Source organism: Coenobita brevimanus, chromosome 75 (genome assembly GCF_032717465.1).
Source record: "Coenobita brevimanus isolate Jiangsu-jjx chromosome 75, ASM3271746v2, whole genome shotgun sequence".
Taxonomy (NCBI): Eukaryota; Metazoa; Arthropoda; class Malacostraca; order Decapoda; family Coenobitidae; genus Coenobita; species Coenobita brevimanus.
The window spans coordinates 25,256,699-25,279,711 of record NC_137028.1 but is presented as its reverse complement, the minus strand read 5'-3'; the positions used below and the strand labels follow the sequence as shown (position 1 = coordinate 25,279,711).

The following is a 23,013-nucleotide window of genomic DNA, read 5'->3' as shown; positions in this document are numbered from 1 at the left end:
GAACTGCAGAGTGAATCAGGACGTTTATCTGGAGCTTCTTTGTGATCATTTACCTGAGTCCTTCGAGCTCACAGGTGCACAAGTGTTTCAGCAGGACGGTACACCTGCTCGTAAGGCCAAATCAGTCACCAATTGGCTTCGTGACTGCGAGGTATCATTCATGAAAGACTGGCCAGGCAATAGCCCAGACCTCAACCCGATAGATAATCTCTGGTACCTCATAAAGAAGAATCTCCATGGGAAGGACGTGAGCTCTCTGCCTAAGATGGAAGCCGCCATTAGTGACTCCTGGGACAAAATACCCCTCCAGCACCTCAGGAACCTCGCCCTTGTACTTCCAAGACGTCTCAGGTCCGTGAAGAAGCGTAAAGGATACGAAGCACTAAAAGTAAATAAAATGCATTATTTATATGTTTTTTCAATGTTGAAAGGTTTGTTTCGTAGGAAGGACGCAGGGCGCTCGATACTTCTGACGAGCACTGTATATGTTCCCATCGCTCTGAGCTTGCACCTCCCTCTTTTTTTGTATGCATTACTGTTTGCCCCCTTATTTTCCTAGAGTCAAGTTGTCATGCCTGAAAAGTGCTGCTCAAGGGATGAGAGGGTCCGTATCATTGCGTGGAGGCAGGATAATGTCCCTATCAACACGATTTGTGAAAGTACTGGACGCACAAAGTCAACCGTCATGAAGATTCTTGCTGCAGCGTGTGGCCTGCCACAAGCATGGTGGTGGAAAGAAGAGAACAACTTCCAGAGGTACAGATACACTTCTGAAGAGGGAAATAATCAAGAATCCTCAACTGACAGCAGCAGAATTGAAGAGAATGCATCCCCAGCTGTTATAAGACGTCTCAATTCGAACTATCCAACACCGCCTGCAGAAGGAGCTCAGTTTGCCAAGCCGCACCGCAGCCAATAAACCGCTTCTCACAGACAGCATGAAGAAACAGCGCATTCAGTTTGCCAAGAAGTATGTACATTGGACATCACATGAGAGGAGAAAAGTCATGTTTTCCGATAAAGCACATTTCAAGTGTTCCAGGTGCGTTCTGCCAAGGTTCGTCGCCCTGCCTCCCATAGTTAATATGACCCTGCTTACACGGTGCCGACTGTTAAGCACCCACAATCAGTAATAGTATGGGGTGTTTCTCAGGTGAAATGGGAAGGGGAGACCTCTACTTTCTTCCTAAGAACCTGATGATAAATGGTGGCCGGTACACTCAAGTTCTGAAAGATCATTTGTTAAACTTTTTTGCTATTCATGGGTGCGACTTTTTCACGCACGATTCAGCTCCATGGTACAAGTCAAGAAAAGTGAAAAAATGGCTTCAGGATAATCAGATAGAGGTCTTCAACTGGCCTGGCAACAGTTTGGATCTAAATCTGATGGAAAACTGCTAGGCAAAGATGAAGAAACTCATGGCAGAGAAGTACACCCAATCTGGACAACCTCAAGACTGGACTGACAAATGCTTGGTGCAAAGAAATGTCCTTAGATTAATTTAGAGATCTAAGTGATGGACTGACAAATGCTTGGTGCAAAGAAATGTCCTTAGATTAATTTAGAGATCTAAGTGATTCCATGCCAAAATACATCCAACTGGTCCTGAAAAACACGGGGAACATGATTTCATATTAATGAATGGAATTTCATGAACAAACATTGTGATATACTATGTCTATCTATCTATTGCCAGACGCCTCAATCCCGTTTGGGGTGGCCACAAACAAATCGCCTCCAAGTCGCCCTGTCCCCCGCCATTTCACTCCCCTGCTCCCAACTCACATCTCCCTCTCTAATATACCTTTCCACCCCATCCCTCCATCTCATGCTCGGCCTCCCTCTCCCTCTTTCCCCCTCCACCTCACTCACATACACTCTCTTCGTCAGTCTTTCACCCTCCATCCTCTCCACATGGCCATATGTGGAGAGGATGTGCATTTTTTAATACCTTGTGGGGGAAGGTCCTAAGTCCCTTTGAGGTAGCTGTATCTCCTGAGGCCTTCAACATCTCGGAAGTCAACCCAGACACACCTGCTGCCTTCCTCACCTGCATCCTGCCTATTGCCCCACTCACAGTAGCAGCATCAATTAAAGGCCAAGGGCAAAACACTGGATCTGCTGGATCCAAACCTTCCCTGTCCCAGTCAAACTCTTCATTCAACAACTGGCTATAATGCTCTCTCCATGCATCTTTAATATCCCCACTGTTCACCACTACCCTTCCTTCATCATTTTTCACACACTGCTCACATATAATATCCTGATTATCCCTCTTCATCTGATTTGCCACCTGAAATATCATATTTTTCCTTTCCCCATGATTTACGTTAGCAAGTAAAAGTCTTTGTGACTCAGCCTTCACCCTGTATACCTCTCTTCTAGTCCTATGCTTGGCAGCCAAGTATTCCTCCTTGTTACCACCCTTCTTCCATTCATGGAAAAGCCTTCGTTTCTCCTTAACTGCAGCTTCTACACCCTCATCCCACCACCAAGTTACTTTATGTTTTGGTGGGCCTCTTGTCGAACCACATATTACATCAGTAACACTCAAGAGGTTGTTCTTGAGGGCTCTGTACTGTTCATTAATGCCTCTGTCAACAGCTCCCTGTTTAGCCATCACTCTCCTCATCTTGCTATAGAAGGCATCCCTTACTGCTTGGTTTTCTAGCTTCCACATTTTCCTCCCAAGTACATAAGTCCTCTTTTTCATCACTCATTCCATAAGCACCACATCACAAATCAATAGTTCGTGCTGCTGCACACACTCCCCGCTTCCTGTAACTTTAACATCCCTCACTACCTCCTATCAGCCCTCTTGACCAGAAAATAATCTATCTGACTACTATTTCCCACAGACTCGTATGTAATAACCTACTCTCTTTTTTTCCTAAAATGTGTGTTGCAAACAGTTATGTTCATTGCCTCCCCAAACTCAAGTATCCTTTCCCCTTCCGCATTTCTTATACCATGTGCACATCCCCCACAACCTTGAGCTGCTTCAACTACATGACCATTTAAGTCCCCTCCCAAAACCACTATCTCATCATCCCCCATACCACCTACTACACGTATTAAGTCATCCCAAAATCTACCCTTCTCTACCTCATCCAAGCCTGCCTGTGGAGCAAATGCTGATATAACTGCAGTCATCATTCCATCGAACAAAATTTTCACTACCAATATCCTATCACTTACTCTCAAAACATTCATAACATATTCCACCCACTTTTCCACAACCAACACACCCACACCCCCATATCCGTCTGTCTCCCCCTGCCAAAACAATGTATAGTAGCAATCTTTCCCAACAATCTTCCTGGCTCATCTACCCTTGTACCGGACTTCCTGCAAACATGCCACACCCACCCACCGCCTACTGAATGCCTCAATGAATTCCCCTATTCTTCCCCTCAAACTTCCCATATTCCATGAACCCACTTTCAGTGAAATATGATACTGGTTCACAGCTAAGAGGCTGAAAGCAGATAAATAATATTTCTGAGTTAAATAAAACCATGATGAAGATGAAGAAGTTCAAGAACTGGTGTTAGTTCATCAGCAACTTAATAATGAAACAACTTTATGTGAAACAACTTTAAATGATGACTACATGCTGTAGGCAATCTCTTGAAAACAGCAATAACATAAGCCCACTTACTGCCTTCTGAGCCGATAAAATCACGGTATGTTCTCTTGGGTTTATCACCACCAAAAAAATGATGATTAAACATATTGTAGTGAAGAAAGTGCTTGGGGGAGAAGAAGGATCTCTGAAAAAGAAAAATATTATGTCACATCAAAATGATCATCATCAAGAATGAAGTGGTTATAAATATTTTAATTTTGTATAAACCCTTCTCCACAAAGCTCTATTTTTTTTATCTCCAAGCGACAACTAACATAATCCTTTCCAATCCTCTCTCAGCACGCTGCATTTTCTCAGGTTCAACATTTTCACTCCATAAGCTAGAACCAGAAGGGCATATCAAGTACTGTTAATAACCCCTTTTGACATGACAGCAATTACCATGACAGCAATTACTTAGTCTTCATGCAGTTACATAGTTCATAAAAAGTCCACATTCTCATTCCCATTTTTTGGTTGATTTCAATGTCATGAACTAAAACTGGAACTGTAACATGTGCCTAACCTCCACACAAGTACGGTACATGTATCTGTCACGGAGGGATGTGAATTTAAGAATAAAAGCTGATATTAATCGAAGGTAAACAAGAAGAACTAACTTCTAAAATCAAGTAGCAAGTTTTACTTTATTCTGGCTTACTTCACCAATTCTCTAAAGAAGAGAAGTTTATACACTTTCGCAACAGTACACAGCAGAGACTATCTACTCACGAATGCTGTATCATTAGTACTGTTAGCCTCTGAGAAAGTGTGATCTTTACCCCCTGACAATCAATAATTAATAATAATAATGACCAAGTTCTTGCTGATGCTAAACTCCTGCCTGGCACAATGGATTTAAGTTTTGATACAAAAGAACTGGCCTAAATACCAGTTGTGATTGATAGGCTATATGAAGTTTGTACTAATATGTTTCGTTTTTAAAGGCTCCAACATGCTTGCATGTGTCGGCCTTGGTCACCTAATGGCGGCTCTCCACGCTGCACGATCCATTGCAGACTCCCTGTTCAGTCCCTTAACCCTAAGGTCACACTTAATGACCTCGTCCCATGTCTTGCTCGATCTACCCCTCATAACCTCACCCCCAATATTAACACTTTTCACCTTCCTCACCCAATTATCATCCCCCATCCTCTCCACACGTCCAAACCACCTCAAGCTACCTCTTCTCGTCACAACACCAATACACTCCAGTCCCATCCTACCTCTCAACTCTTCCATCGTAAACCCAGCCCCTCCAGGCCTTGGACGCAGGGACGCACTGCACATCCACATAATCATTGTCATTTCTGTACGTCTGAGCCGGCGAATATCTTCCTCCTTCACTGCCCAGGTCTCACTACCATACAGCATTACACTCCTAACATATGGCTGCATACAAAGACCCCTTAGCACGTAGGGAGAGCCCTCTCAATGTCAGGAGAGGCAAGAGCTCCCTGAACTTCTTTCAACCACTTCTCACCCTAGCCACAGAGCTAGCTCCAGCCCCACCTCCACACACAACATATCTCCCAAATAACAAAACTCTTCCACACACTCAAGAGATTCACCACCAAGTTCAATCCTTTCACATCTGACAATCTCCACCTGGTCACCCCGGCACGCCATACACATAAAATCAGCATTATCTCGCACTCTACTTCTGATACCACTACATCTCTTATGCACCCATTTATCACACACACTGCACAAGATGGAATTACTTCCCACACCCTTGTGGCAAACTGCACATGGCCACTCTCCCTCGTCTCTGACAGTACCGCCACCAACCCTAGATATCATCACTTTTGTTTTATCAGCATTTACCCTTAAACCCTTTTGCCCCATACCATCTCTCCACTTCCTAAACCTTTCTTCCGCCTCCCTTTCGTTCTCTGCAATCAACACCAAATCATCAGCATACAACAACTCCTACAGGAGTCCGTTTCTAAAGTCACGTGAAAGGGCTTCAAGTACCATGATAAACAACATGGGACTCAAGATTAACCCCTGATGCACACCAACATTCATGGAAAACTCATCACTCAAATCTCCATTCACTCTCACCTGGGTGTGAGCACCCACATACATGGCCATAACCACCCAAACCAGCCACTCCTCCAAGCCAAGCTTTCTCATTGCCCACTTCATCACCTCTCTAGGGATTCTGTCAAAGGCCTTTTCCAAATCAACAAAAACAAAATAAAGATCCCTTCTCCTACCAATATATTTTTCCTGAAGCTGTCAAACAATGAATATGGCATCAGTGGTCCCCCTACCTGGCATAAACCCAAACTGCATCTCATCAATATTCGCTCTTTCTCTAATCATACCTTCTAAAACTCTCTCCATTACCTTCATTACCTGATCTAAAAGCTTTATACCTCTATAATTTCCTCTTTCCAGGGCATCACCCTTCCCTTTATACACGTTTACAATTACACTCTTTAGCCAATCATCTGGGACAACACAATCATAAATAATCCTATTTATCAGGTCAGTGACTAAACTCACCCCTATATCGCCTGAGGCCTTCAACATTTCGGCAGTCAACCCAGACACACCTGCTGCCTTCCCCACCCTCATCCTGCCTATTGCCTCACTCACAGTAGCAGTATCAATCAAAGGCCAAGGGCCAGACACTGAATCTGCTGGCTCCAAACCTTCCCTGTCCCAGTCAAACTCCTCATTCAACAACCGGTTATAATGCTCTCTCCATGCATCTTTAATATCCTCACTGTTCACCACTACCCTTCCTTCATCATTCTTCACACACTGCTCACCTATAATATCCCGATTATCCCTCTTCACCTGACCTGCCACCCTAAATATATTTTTCCTTTCCCCATGATTTAGGTTATCAAGTAATTGTCTCTGTGACTCAGACTTTGCCCTGTATACCTCTCTTCTAGCCCTACGCTTGGCAGCCAAATATTCCTCTTTGCTACCACCCTTCTTCCATTCCCGGAAAAGCCTTCTTTTCTCCTCAACTGCAGCTTCTACACCCTCATCCCACCACCAAGTTACTTTATGTCTTGGTGGTCCTCTTGTCCAACCGCATGTTACATCAGTAACTCTCAAGAAATTGTTCTTGAGGGCTCTGTACTGTTCATTAATGCCTCCGTCTACAGCTCTCTGTTCAGCCACCACTCTCCTCAACTCACTATAGAAGGCATCCCTTACTACTTGGTTGTTCACAGGAAGCAGGCGTGGCCTAACTTCAACGGTCAACGGAGAGAGGGTGAACGATATACACACGCAATAAAATCACTCAGTGAAGCGCTAATGCCACGCATAAGGACAGTCACTTTTGGAGCAGTGAGTAGCAAACTAAATTACGCTCGATATGGAGAAATTAAACACCACCATTAACACAGTTAAAAGAGCTCAAAGAACTGTAAATTTATTGATTACAATAAAATAAATTTACGTTACATGAATCTCAAAATGAATTAAAAAGGGGAATTCACGGTCACAGGGAGACTCGTGAATTCAAATTACAAAGGAAATACACTCACTCACCCTAAAGCTAATCAGACTTAAGGCTAAAGATAACAAACAAAAATATTGGTCAGCGGAGGGAACAAAGCTGAAGCTACGAAAGACTGGGTGTCTGTCTGTTGCACACCAAGCTCTGCTATTCGCTGCTAAGCCCACTTCGCCGATCACCATCTAGGTGGAGATCCAGGAAATCGCTGTACAATGGAGATGCTGCTCTGTAAGCTGGGCACAACGATCCTACTCTCGAGGTGGTCCAAAGCTGACAGTCCAAACCAGGAAAGGGAAGGTGAGAGATGGCCATGTTCACTGGAAGTAGGCGTGGCCTAACTTCAACGGTCAACAGAGAGAGGGCGAACGATATGCACACGCAATAAAATCACTCAGTGAAGTGCTAATGCCACGCACAAGGACAGTCACTTTTGGAGCAGTGACGAATATTCTGAAAAACTATCCCAATCAAAGTGCATACAAGGACAGTTAAACTGAGTGATACATAGTGGGAATTCAACTAGGGTTCGTGGTTTTCTTACCCGGGTACAATGTTACGGATCTGTAGAACACACAGTCATGAATTCATGACAGTATCGTTCAACACATTCTCAATCTTTAATTACTAATTTTACTAAAAGGAATTCAGCCCACCTGCTAAATATAATTTTTGCCTTCATACTTATTTTCAATCCTTCATTTAGACTCTCCTTGTTCAACTCGCATGCCACTTCTTGCACTTACTCCCAATTCATTGAAAAGAACAATATTGTCTGCAAACTGCAGACTGTTCAACCACCTACTGTTAATGTTAAGTATTCTGTTATGTCAAAATAAATTTCTGAACATAATCTCCAGTTGTGCAATGAGTAACCTGAATGAAATTGTGTAACACCTCAGGCAGGCTGAGGCATGGCATTGCAGTCAGTGTTGTTAATGCTAATGATGATGGTAAAGACTGTTATGGCAACAAGATTGTGAGGTATAAGTAAAAGAAAGAAATTATGAGAAAAGTCCAGTGTTGTATTTTAGACAAGAAAAGATGAATGGCATGAGATGTGTAATTACTGAATGGATAAAAAGGAAAATATTAAGATGGTATGGCTGGAAAATAATGGGCTGGTATGGTAGGAATATAAGGAGATGAAGGGTACAGGGCGAGAAGTGATGGAGACTCTAAGCTGAGGCGGGTGGATGTCTGCTGGCTACAGGAAGTCAGGTCCAGGGGAGGGTCAGCTAGGATGACTGCTGGGAAGGACTGTAAGTATGAGCTGTTTTGTCTCGGAAGTGTAGATGGAAATACTGGTTCAGACACTCTGGTCGAAAAGAAATGGGTGGATTGTGTTATAAAACATAATGTGGGTAAATGGAAGGATTACTGCAGTGAAAATAGTACTTGGTAAAGTCACAATTATAGTAATAGTGGCAGGTGCTCCACAAGTAGGCTTGAATGAAGAAGGGAGAGATAAAGACTGGAATGGCTTAATACATGTGGTTGGTGGTGCAAAGTACAATGAGACTGTAGTTTTAGGCAGGGATTCAAATGGTCATGTAGGTGATGCAGACCAAGAATATGATGGATGAACATGGGATTAGAAAAGGGTACGAGAAATGTGAAAGGGGAAAGGGGTTGAGCTTGGGGAGGCAGTGAACGTGCCTATATGCAATAGGTATTTTTCTTTCCTCTTCCTTCTGTCTATGGGTGACTCTACACTAAGTGACAAGCCAAATTGTACCATGTAACCAAATTATGGCGCCTGGTGGTTTAGTGGGTACTTATGGCGCTTCTACCGGATTGAGCCTGTGCAGGTTTATATCCAAGGAATGGTTGGGGTTTATTGCTCATGTAATGCCACTCAGGAATGAGTGAGGTGGTCACTCTCATCTTTAATTAAATGTCAGGACCAACTTGCCTAGCCCTGGGCTCCTATGCTCCTCACAGGACTGGATGATGACGATGACGATGACGACGACGATGATGATGATGATGATGATTGATGATGATGATGATGATGATGATGATGATGATGATGATGATGATGATGATGATGATGATGATGATTGATGATGATGATGATGATGATGTAAGCTGATTACACTATGAGTTTGGGGGTAATAGAAGCCTGATTGACTATTTCCTGGTCGGGGGAGCTGATAGGAGATTGGTGATGAATTATAAAGTTACAGGGAACAAAGAGTGTGCAGTAACACAAATTACTGATACGTGACATGGTGCTGAAGGAGTAAGTGGTGAAGAACAGAACTTATGCACCAAGGAAGAAAATATGGAAGATGAAAAATCAAGCAGGAAGGGTTGACACCTACAGCAAGACAAGTAGAGTGGTGGCCAGGCAGGAAGCTGTAGACAGAAGTGTTAATGAGCAATACAAGCCTCTGAAGAATAATCTCTTGAGAATTACTGAGTTGGTGTATGCATGGACAAGGGGCCCTCCAAAACATAAGGTAACATGGTGGTGGGATGAGGTGTAGAAGCCACAGTTAAAGAGAAAATAAAGCTTTTCCAGGAATCCAAGATCTGAAAAAGGGTGGCAACAAAGAGGAGTAATAACTTGATTGCCAAGCACAGGGCAGAGAGGAGGTATGCAGGGAAAAATCAGTCTCACACACTTTTACTAGGTAACCTAAGAGGTGCTAGTTCAGATGAAGAGAGAAAACAGGGATATCGAGTTGGAACAGTGCGTGAAGAATGACAATGGAAAGGTCCATCCATCCATATACCTAGGCTGATTCCCCCTCAAAAAGGGAGGTTGCCAAGACAGGACGACACACTCCCAATTTACTCATCCACACACAAATATTTACTCGTATCTTAGCCCCAAGGGGAGAAGGGACAGATCCTCATCGCATCACACTGCACAAGGATCAACTGCACAGTGCAATCAGGAAAGGTAGTGGTGGATAATGAGGATATTAAATGGTGGTGAAAGGAGGAACATGGAATTTAAGGTGGTAAATCAGATGAAAAAGGAAAACAGAGATATCATACATGAGCAGCGCATGAAGAGTGATGAGGGAAAGGTAGTGGTGGAGTATGAGTATATTAATGACACCTGGAGAGAGCACTGTACCCTGTTGCTGAATGAGTTTGATTGGAGCAGGGATGGTTTGGAGTCAGTAGATCCAGTGTTTGGCCCTTGGCCTTTGATTGATGCAGCTACTGTAAGCAAGGCAACAGGCAGGATGGAGTCAGAGATGGTGTTAGGTGTCTCTGGATTGACTGCTGAAATGCTGAAGGCCTCAGGAGAAACAGGAGTGAGTTTAGTTACTGATATTGTCCCAGGTGACTGGCTGAAGAATGTGATTACAAATGTGTATAAAGGGAAGGGTGATGCCCTGGAAAGAGGAAATTATAGACATAAAAATTTTGAACCAGATAATGAAGGTATACGAGAGAGTCTTAGAAGGTATGATAGGGGAAGGAGTGAATAATGATAAGCAATTTGGGTTTATGCCAGGCAAAGGGACAATAATATCAATGCCATATTCACTGTCCGACAGCTTAAAGAAAAATAAATAAAAATGAAAGGGGACCTTTACTTTGTTTCTGCTGATTTGGAAAAGGTTTTTGGGTTTTGACAGTCTGTAGGGAAATGGTAAGGTGGGCAATGAGAAAACACAGGATTAAAGAGTGGCTGGTTAGATTGGATATGGCTACGTATGTGGGTGACTGCACCCAGGTAAGAGTGAATGGAGATCTGAGTGATGAGTTTTCCCTGAATGCTGGTGTGCATCAGGGGTCAGTCTCGAGCCCCTTACTGTAAGTCGTGGTGTCAGTAGCTCTCTCACATTACTTCATCAATGAACTCCCAAGGAAGATTTGTATGCTGATAACTTTGTGTTGACTGTAGAGAATGAAAGGGAGGTAGAAGAAAGATTTAGGAAACAGAGAGATGGAATGGGGCATACAGGTTTGAGAGTAAATGTAGATAAAACAAAAGTGATGATATCCTGGTCTGGTGGTGGTACTGTCAAAGCAGAGGGAATGTGGCCCTGTACAGTTTGCCACAAGGGTGTGGGAAGTAACTCCGTCTTGTGCAGCATTTGTAATAAGTATGCATAAAAGATGTAATGGTAATAAATGTAGACTGTGAAATAAATGCTGATTTCATGTGTGCAGTGTGCTGGAGAGAGCATGTAGAGATTGTTGGGTGTGAAAGGACTGATCTTGCTGGAGAGTTTCTTGAATATGTGGAAGAGTTCTGATATTTGGAGGACACGTTATTTGCCAGAGGTGGGGCTGGAGCTAGCTCTATGGCTAGGGTAAGCAATGGGTGGAGGAAGTTCAGGGAGTTGTAGCCTCTCCTGACATTCAGAGGGCTCTCCCTCCATGCCAAGAAATCTTTGTATGCAGCATGTGTTTGGAATGCAATGCTATTGACAAAGAGACCTGGGCAGTAATGGAAGAGAATATCTGAAGGCTCAAACACACAAAAATGACAAAGATTATATGAAAGTGAAGTGTCCTTGAATTCAAGGCCTGCAGGGGCTAGGATTGTGAGTGAAATGTTGAGAGGAAGGTAGGGTCTGGAACGAACTGGTTGTGTGATGATAAGGGGTAGATTAAGATGGTCTGGGCATGATGAGAGGATGAAGGATGACAACTGGGTGTGGAAGACAAGAAGTGTGACTGTTGGGAGAAGGGTTAGAGAGATGCAGACCAAAAAAGACCTGGGATGAGATCATAGAGCGTGATCTCAGGAATAAGGGACCAAATAGAGAGGCTGCCAGAGATCAAGCATCAAAGAGAGTTGCCATTAGGTGACCATGGACAACACATGAAAACTTGTTGGAGCGTTTATGAACGATACAACACAAATGATGCCTGGACAGGCCATTAAACCAGTTGCTGAATGAGGAGTTTGACTGGAACAGGGACAGCTTGGAATCAGCAGATAAAGTGTTTGGCCCTTGGCCTCCAAGTAAAGCTGCTACTGTGAGCACGGCAACAGGCATGACAGAGACAGCAGCAGGCATGTCTGAGTTAATAATAAAATACTGAGGGCCTCAGGAGATATAGGAGTGGCTTTAGTTATTGATTTTATACATTCGATTACTTATAAGTGTGTTGTCCCAGATGACTGGCTGAAGAGTGTGACTGTAAATGTGTATAAAGGGAAGGGTGATGCCCCGAAATGAGGATATTAGAGACATATAACACTTTGGGGCCAACTAATGAAGATAATGGAAAGTCCTAGAAGGTATGATAAGGGAAAGAGCAAATAGTGATGTGATGAAGTTTGGATGTATGCCTGGTAAAGGGATCACTGATCCCATATGCATTTTTGTGACAGCTTAAGGAAAAATATACAGGAAAGAAAAGGGACCTGTACTCCGTTTTTGTTGATTTGGAAAAGGCCTCTGACAGAGTCCCGCAGGAGGTGGCGATGCAAATGAGAAAGCCTGGGATTCAGAAGTGGAAATATTAACAAGTCTCTCACTCACGAGTGAGTTGAGCAGAGTCCCTGTCTCCCTGTCTCGCTCTCTCAGTCTCTCTCTCAAGTTGCTAAGCCCTTTCTCCTTCTGACCTGCCTGTTCTAAGGCCTGTCTCCTTCTGGTCTCTCTTTCCTAAATTCTGGTGTAGCAGGGTTTGTATCACGTGTGTTCCTTGTGAGTGGAAAGTTCTAGAAGCCTGTGTGAGTATGTGTGTATGTGTGTGTATGGTCACTAGGCGCTGTCATGTGCCTATAAAGCATTCCTTGAGTTAAGAGTGTGTAAGCATGTTTAGCATTGCTCGATTCTTGCAGACACAATACCTTCTCATCATCTGACTCCCTGCTTCTATCTGTCTCTCTATCTATCTATTTATCTATCTATCTATTATGATTTGTAATTATAATATGGAGTCCTGATATCTGCTCGGTCACGCGAAAATGGCGTACCATCGACAGTTAATAGTCCTAACATATTAATACATATTATATACACATTATAATGAACTTATAAGCTAATTAAGTGAAATACATAATATTGTAAAAGTAACATAATTATATGAATATTGTATACATATAATATTTATAGTAAATAGTGATTATTTAGTAATATTACATTTTAAACAAGTTGTATATATATTTGAATAAATGCATTAAAGTAAATTATTTAACTGTAATACAGTATGTACTTGGGTTATTGTAGTGAAATGCATAATTGTGTTGGCCTTATAACTGTAGTTACATTTTGTTAATGCAACTGTTACATAAGTGTCTTGGCCTTATAATTGTAGTTAAAGTTACATAAAAGTTACATCTTGTTAATGCAACTGTTACATAAATGGTACATAAAAGTTACATCTTGTTAATGCAACTGTTAATTGGCAAAGTGTAACAATTATGTAACGACAAACGATTGCATTATGTTACACTTTGCCAATTAACAGTTGCATTAACAAGATGTAACTTTTATGTACCATTTATGTAACAGTTGCATTAACACGATGTAACTTTTATGTAACTTTAACTACAATTATAAGGCCAAGACACTTATGTAACAGTTGCATTAACAAAATGTAACTACAGTTATAAGGCCAACACAATTATGCATTTCACTACAATAACCCAAGTACATACTGTATTACAGTTAAATAATTTACTTTAATGCATTGCACACACACACACACACACACACACACACACACATCACTGGGGCCAATACATGATATTCTCAATATACTGCACATACACATTTTCATTACCTTCATAGGTAACAGCAGCTTTAAAATTCTTCATTTGTTTGTATTCAAGGTCAGTTTCAGTAAAATTATTACTTACATTAATAAGTTAGGTGTTTGATTTTCCTGAACATTTTCATAAGTATCATGAGAGACAGACATACAAACAGACAGATGGGCACCCTATCCCTGGTCACCATGCACCCTCTCCTCAAGCATATCTCTGTCCCCTCGATTGAGAGGAGCCAGGAAACTAATGAATTACAACAATGTAGACTGAACTGAATTTTTGTTAATGGTGGAAAAAAGGAAAGTAAGATAAAAGGAAACCCCATAAGAAAATAACAGTACAACTACGCTGCTATTATAAAATCGCGTGAAGTGTGAATGAAATCAAATATAATGAAATGACAATTTTAAAAAATAAATCAGTCGCTGCCTGTTGTCCGTATGCATCCAGTTGCGACTTTACTTAGTTTTGTTACCAATGTCATTCAGATGTATCTCTAATAATTCAAAAGGCTCATTAAAGATATCATTGCCTTAATTTGTATCTGTATAATCTGGTATCTTACAAATAAATGAATTCTGGTTGGAATACAAAGTCATTTGGTGCACGTTCAAACACGACAGGAATTGACCAATCATAACCTGAGAGCATCGCGCAGTGTTACCGATTCCACCTGTCCTTAGCTGGCAAAATCAGTGCATCAAACTTGCTGAAACTGACTATAGTTTTAAATTTAAAATATTGAAAAGAAAATGACAGTTCCTAAGGTTCACATACAATATAATCTCGTAATGTTAGCAATTCTTACCTATTTTATTATTAAAGACTGGCATTTGTTCTTGAATACTCTGTATGAGTATGTATACCATACCTGTACCATGGGGAAAATTAAGTGACAGACACAGCTTCAAAGTGGTTCATGTATTCAGTTATAACCCTACCAATACGCCTTGGCTGGTCACACCGATTTTGATTATATTTCTGCTCCAAATGCTTGTGTTTGCCATTTTCCAACTCAAAACCCCCAAAACCTACCAGTCCCCCGAGGCACTTGGGAGGGGGGTTAATTTGAAAACCGATCACAAGCACCAGAAATAAAGGTCAAATTCGTTCAAAACACACCAAAATACTCCAGAAAAATATAATGCCAAGCCAAAACAACATACAGTAGTATGGACTTGTAAAAGTTCACCGAACACAAACATGAGACCGTATTTCAAACTAACTGGCTGTGCACGATTCATCTGTTTAGGAAGTACTCGGCCAATCTTTACTGCAGGAATCATTTCATGAACAAATCAAACAATTTATAAAAGTAACATGCACCATATGTAATAAACAGCTTGGTAGAAATACTGAAAAAAATATAATAGAAGTGGATACAGTATCTCATCTTTGTTATCGTCTCGTCACAAATTAACCGCATCCGGAGAAGTGGTGAAGTCTTTTAAAATGATAAAAATACTAAACGCTAATTTTTTTCTTTACACAATGTTTTTATCATTAAATTAAAAGTCCCTTCACTCACACCATAGGGTTCTTCAAATTCTACATAGTTTTCTCTGCACAAGGCTACTAGAATATGACGAAGGGGCATGCGAAGGGGTGCTATGAGACTCCCCGCAAATTCCAGTACTACGCTAGGGTAATACTCTCCCGTTCACCGGGGAACACTCTCCCTTTCGTGCATTAAGTTTACCAAAAAATACAGATTGGGCATGGTGAACGCCTGCCGACAGTTTAAGACTACAGCCATAAGACTGTGACTAAAGAATTAAGAGGAAGGACGGGACTTGAATGTATTGGTGCTGCGATGAGGAGGGATAGACTGAGACGGTTTTGGCAAGGTAGGACGATGGAAGATGATGACTGGATGCAGAAGGTGAGAGATGTAAACATCAAGGCTATGGTGGTGAATGGCAGACTGAAAAGGGACCGGGATAAGGTCACAGAAAGTGACTCCAGGGATAAAGGTCAAATCAGTGAGGCTGCCAGAGACTGAGCAGTGTGAAGAGCTGCCACTAGGTGACCAAGGACAGTTCATGTAAGCATGTTGGAGTCTTTATGAACGATACAAATGACTGAGATGGTTCCACATATATGAATGTATACATATCTATACTGTATATATATATATATATATATATATATATATATATATATATATATATATATATATATATATATATATATATATGTATTTATATATATATATACTGTATATATATATATATATATATATATATATATATATATATATATATACGGTATACAGTAAAACCTCGATATAACAACTTCAGTATACAGGTAAGCCCTTAATTCACGCAAACTTTTTTCACGCGATTTCGGCTATCCACGAATTTTTCGTACAATAATTAAAACAAAATTATAGTATTCAAATAAATAATTTCAATATAAAAGAGAAATAAATAAAATATAAAAATGCCTACCTGCTGCCCGTGTGCATACATATGTGTGTGTGTGTGTGTGGGAGGTCGGTCTACCACGCACCACACAGTCAGTTTGAATCCGACGGTCGAACCATGCGTGACTCGCGAATCGTTATTTGTGGCTTATTTTTTCTGCCTTCCAGTGATTGTTTGCTTTGTCTGCCAACATAGGGCCTAAGCTTAGTGCTAGTGATGCATGTGGTAACACACCAAAACGGACTGTAACGTGATGTTGCTGACAGAGAAAGTTGTGTTGGACAAACTTAAGGGAGGAATGTCGGCGACAATTCTCCATCAGGATGATTCCCCGTCATTTATTTACATACCAGTTTATTTAGAAAGTACAGTACACTAGTTTTTTACTTATATGAGTTATAAAATCCCCCTGAAAATTAGTTATTAAAGTATTAATTAATCAATAATAAGTATATTTATAGAATGACAGGGAATCGTCCATGATTTGATGGTGAATTGACTTCATGGTGAACTGTCTTGGAACCGTGTGTTTGGGGTGAGACAACTGTTCCTACAATAAAGAAGGCAGAACGTAGCATATGGGAGGCAATGAGGGCCAGTGCACCAGACTGTGCTAAAGTGTCTCCACCTACGCCTGTGAACTGGCTCGGAACTGTATGTTTGGGGTGAACGAGTCAACTGTTTGGACAATAAAGAAGGAAGAATGTAGCATATGGGAGGCAGTGAGGACTTGTGCACCAGACTGCAGAAGTGTCTCCAACTACGCCTGTGCTTGTCAGGCTTCAGTGTTAAATTTCTTACATTTTTGTCGTTTTTCATACTTTATGCTAGTTTATAAGGTGTATGTAGTGCATAAACAGTATTATTCAGATGTAATATAATTAGTAGACATGCGTAATTATGTGCACAGAAGGGCAGAACATATACGCGAATTTATCACATAAGCGAAGGGTTTAGGAACGTAACCCTCGCGTGAATTAAGGGCTTACCTGTACTGGAATTCGCTTTCATCGGACTCGAGGAGCTACCGGACTAAATTCCTATACAGTAATCCTTGTACTTTCCGGACACCCACTTTCCAGACACCCCACTTACCGGACATTATGGACCTGGACCTTCAGAACCCCCCAAAAAAAAAAAATCTCCCCAAAATCCGAATTTTTCCCCATCCGTAATTTGAAATTGCCGCGTGGCACCAAACAGCTGTTACACCACGGACCCTTCACCCCTTCCTTCCTCCCCCCTCCCCCCCCTCTGTCAGGGTTGCCATTTGGTATTTTTCATTAGCAAATGTGGGTCAGTTTGGTAAGGAAAAATTCATTTGGTAATGAATCAGAATAATGAATTACCAAACGGATTTTTCACATGTACGAGGATACGCAGGATGGAGATGGTGGATTGTTTGCTCTCTCTGATTAATCTGCTAGCCAACATAGCATGAAAATAATCAACATGCTGTTAATTATAAGGAAAGTGATTACATTTATTTACACTTGTATATATAATTAGTGAAGAATAAATGCTAGCTTTACGAATTAGGTATAAAAAGTTAAATTTGGCAATGAAAATTGAGGAGTTTGGTAATATGGCCATTGCGATCTGGCGACTCTTTTTCCCCGTCATCACCAAGGCACTAACAGTTACTGCCTAACTTCGATCGTGAGCAGATGCTTATCGCAGTGGAAGCCACACGTGCTCGTTTTTTGTGAATAAACAGTGAATAACCTGCAATACCTCGCCACTAGACCACAGGAGAATTTACAGTGTTGTGCAGTGTTAAGAAATTAGAATTTAGAATGCAAAGGATTAACTATGGAGTGCAAATTGGCGGTTGAAACTGGCGGTTGAAACTGGCCTGGCGAAATTAACAATGTGCAGTGTTAAACAATTATAACTCACAGTACAAAGAATTACTGTAAGTGCATCACAACACTAGATTACTGTACATGCTTCAAGAGCAATTTCACCACTGCCAAAGCCTTTAGAGAAGGCAGCCACAGACGTGCTGTAAGTACCCTGGCTGTCGTACAGTCAATTCTAATTCCACATTCTTTGGTTCCTTTTCATTTTTTTCATGCTTTATGTCCATTATTGGTGTGAACAGGGTCTTAAATAGGTTGAAATAGGTGCTATGCATGTCCGGTAGGGAGTTATTTAGGTGGCTTTCAAAGTTAGGCTGGGTTAGGGTCCTTATGCACCAGTCCAGGAGCCATGAGCCTACTTTCCGGACGGGACCACTTTCCGGACATGCCTTTGGCTCTATTACATCAGATAGTGGAGGGATTACTGTATATCGGAAAATGTCCGATAAAGCCAGATGCAGTCCAGACTGCCTGACCACTTCAGGTATGTTTACCACAATAAGGTAAATAAAAGACATGTTTATCAGTGTACAGTACAGTATTATTATATACATTATACCATTTCATTAATGTAGTGGACTTATAACACAGTACAGTACTGCAATGATAGTCAAAACAGTTTAAAAACTGTTCATGCGATCCGGGCTAATGTCTGATATACCGGAAAAAGTCTGGGTTAGCAGGGGGACGTCCGGATGTCGCTTTATATCCGAATTTCGCATTTTTCAGAATGGCTCTGGCCCCAATTAGTCCGTTATAGTGAGGTCATACTGTATACAGTAAAGCCTCATTTTTAACAGCTTGGATGTTCTGCTAAAACCACGCGAAACTCGAAACGTTGAATTGTGAAGTTAAGAATCAATGGGAAAAATAGAGGAGCGTTCCAGTGGGACATGTACCTACCCTATCAGAAAGTAGTATAACACCAAACAGGCCCTACCCAAAATTAAATGAACAGTTTTTACTAGTGTTAAAACAGCATAACACAATAAACATGTACCTGAAAAGACATTAAAGCTGTTATAAAGAGCTGCAACACCAAAAATCCTTACCATCAATAAAGTGAAGACTGGCTTGAGTGGCAGGTGAAGGTGTGTTAAGGGTAGATGGGCTAGTTACCAGGTGACATGGGCCTCTCTGGGGAAGCCCTATCACCTATGCCAAAGCCCTCTAAGTTGAACTCAACTTCCAGCACCTCCACTTCCTCTCTGTCCACTTCTCCTTCTTCATCCACCCCTGTTGGCACATCCAAGTCTTGCAGAATAGCAGCCACATTCTGTCTGTCATGAAAATGTTGTGTGATCCGGGCTTGTCTCGCTCCATTATGTTTCTGTTGTAGATGGCCATCACTTGAGACTTAAGATCACTCACGGTCAATAGCATGTTGGTATCCTCAGGCAAAGGTCTAGTGTATGTATCAAAGGTGGTTGCCATGTCGGTTATGGTGGACAGGGTGGTCACAAGATGGCCGTCAACAAATGAGCATCGGTATGCGTTGTCGGCTGCCGGCTGGGAGCATTGAATTGGGGGAAAATTTGCAAATTGTGAGATAACTCGGAAACTTTTTTCTTGCGTGAAAAATGAGGTGTCGAAGCAAAATGCGTCCAAATACGAGGACTTCCCTGGAGCGGTGGCGTCTTCACCGTGGGTCTACCCCCCAGAGGCTGTCGAAGAGAAGAGGAGGACAGCATGGGGGCCAAATCACCGCAAACCCCCCCGGCCCCTCACGGGGCTCGAGTACCTGGGAGTGGTTTTGGTTGCCCGGGCAAGTACCACATCTCCCAACACAACACACACAAAAACACCATTTTTTCTACACAGAGAAATGACTCCCTGGCTGTCATTTCTCGACGACTTCTTCTAGCCGGGGACACTGAGAGCAATCCAGGACCCACCAACAAATACATATGTCCAACATGCACAAAACCTATCACGTCGAGCCGACAGACAAAGGGTTCAGTTCAATGCAACTCCTGCAAGAACTGGACCCATTACACCTGCACAACACTTGCATCCAGGAAACATTACACAAACACCTGGACCTGCTCCTTATGCTCCTTCCCCCCACCCATCAACCCCCCTTCCAATCCTACTCCTACTTCCTTCACACCTCCACAGCCAAACCCACTGACCCTTCCCACACCATCCAATGCCCCAACTCCTCCCATTCCAACCCATCCTAATACACCTCAACCCTTACCTCCATCACAACCTCCTCCTACCCCTTCCCCTCCACCCACACCACCTCCCCCCTGTCCTGCAGCAGCCGACACACATCGCACACACAACATAAACATCCTTCAGTTAAACATAGATGACATAAACACCAAAATACATGAACTCACACAATTCATCAAACAACAGAACATACACATTGCCATCTTACAAGAAACAAAACTACACAGAGCACAGACAACACCGACATTTCATAACTTCACCACCATTCGACAAGACCGGGCGGACGGCGGTGGCGATGAACTCATCACCCTGGTACACAAATCCATCAACTTTGCAGATACCAGTACACACACAAAGTCACTTCTCCCCTCACATGACACCACAACAGAAATACAATCAATTAAAATATGCACTGGTAACAAATCACACATAACAATCGCTAACACATACACTCCCCCCCCAAACGTCCCCCACAGTACCACACAATTACTCTCCACAGATACAGCACATCACTAACATACCCAACATCATCCTGGGTGGTGATTTCAATGCCAAGTCGTCGGCCTGGCATGTCAACAACCCTGACACAGACAGAGGGCTGGTACTACAATCCCAGACAGATCATCTTTTCATACTAAACAGTCTAGACCAACATACCCATATCCCACACCAAGCCCTCTTCCTCCCATCATCTCCAGACATCATCGTCTGCTCCCCAAACCTCGCTCCCACTACATCATGGAGAGTGGTCAAAACCTTAGGTTCTGATCACCTCCTAATCATCATCACTATCAAAACCAGAATCACCCCAGCTGGCAATAGACTCACATACACTAATTATAAGAGAGCCAACTGGGAGGCCTTTGTAACTGAAACAGAACAACATTTCGAAACACTAAACAGTACACCCATCACAAACATCAACACCGTTGTGAACACTTTCAATACAGTCATACAAAACGCAGACAAAAGACACATCCCTGGAGGCAACAGAAAGAGACACAACCCCAACTTCACACCAGAAATTCAAGGCCTCATCAGACAACAGGACACACTGCGACACTCCCCAACAACCCATACACAAGACACCATACAACAAATACAAGAACTCAACACTCAGATAAAGAGTAAAATATCAGAACAGCAAACACTAAACTGGAAAAATTACCTCCAAACACTTGACAACAAAACAAACATCAGCAAACTCTACAAAACACTAAACAGCATCACACTTTCCAACAGCAACACCACACAATCACATACTGCATTCACAACAACAGGCACCATACCCTCAAACAAACAACATGGAAACACTCTCATCAATCACTTTTCACAAGTCAGCCATCTAACCCCCCATCCGGAAGACCGACGTATCATCCGACGTAATTGACAGTTCCCCATAAACCCAGACTACGCACCTTTCACTTACAATTAGACGAAGCACATCATTAACAACCTCAAGCACTCATCTGCCTGTGGACCAGACAACATAAGCAACATTCACCTTACACACCTAGGACAACAAGGCATACAAGCACTCACCAACATATCAAACTACAGCTACTCACACAACATAATACCCAACATTTGGAAGCATGGCAATATCATCACTATCCCTAAACCCAACAAAGACCCCACGTTACCCTCCTCACATCGCCCCATCACGCTCCTCTGCACCCCCTCTAAAGTCACTGAACAACTGATACTACAACTAATCACACTTCACATTCCCCTAGCCCAGTCACAACATGGCTTTAGGCCACTACACTCCACAAACACCCTTCTTACAGACCTTACACAGAGAGTTCTCGATGGCATGAATTCAGCTACACCTGAAGTACATTCCTAGTCACACTAGACATGTAACATTTGCCGGTCAGTCTTCTAACATCAGAAACTTCACAAACGGCGTCCCCCAAGGATCTGTTTTGTCCCCTACACTCTTTAATCTATACATGCACGACGTACCCACACCACACACACCACAGATACACATAGCTTCCTATGCAGATGATATAACACTTACATGTACACAGCAAAACGCAGACAGAGCTGCACATATCATTCAACCTTACCTCAACACACTACACAAATGGTTCACCAAAAACAGGCTCAAAATAGCCCCAGCCAAATCTAAAGTGACTCTTCTCACAAACTGGACAGCAGAACACAGTCACATCTCACACCTCACCATAAACAACACTCCCCTACCACACACACACACACACCCAATATCCTTGGTGTAACATACAATACATCAATGTCATTTAAACAACACAACACAAACATTAAAAATAAAATAACACCAAGACTCAATGCTTTGATGTCACTTGCCCATACAACATTCGGACGCAACAAAGAAACCACCACCACAGTATACAAACAATACATACATTCAGTGATGAATTATGCAAGCCCTGCCTGGGCTTCTAACCTGACCAAAACACACTACAACACTCTACAGACCATACAGAACAAGGTCCTAAAAATAATCACAGGCTGCACAGCTACTACACCCACAGACCACCTACATCAAGAAACCAAAGTCCTTAAAGTCAAGGATCACCTAGACATGAGAGGCACCCAGTTTCTTGCTGCAGCCTCCACAAACCCACAACATCCACTACAGTACATGGCAGCACATCCACCCACACCAAGGAACATCAAAACAACACCCAGCACACGATACCATACACAAATACTGTCATCTCTCCCCCCTCGCCCACCTCAGACC

At 42.3% G+C, this 23,013-nt stretch overlaps 1 protein-coding gene across 1 annotated transcript in view; it reads right to left on the bottom strand.

The window, feature by feature from the left end:
* LOC145408092 (rRNA N(6)-adenosine-methyltransferase ZCCHC4) overlaps nt 1-23,013 on the bottom strand; it is a 139,737-nt gene that overhangs the window by 75,145 nt on the left and 41,579 nt on the right. Inside the window, exon 5 of the mRNA XM_080278900.1 lies at nt 3,663-3,774. Coding sequence (XP_080135026.1) covers nt 3,663-3,774 — 112 coding nt within the window. The remainder of the gene's footprint in view (nt 1-3,662; nt 3,775-23,013) is intronic.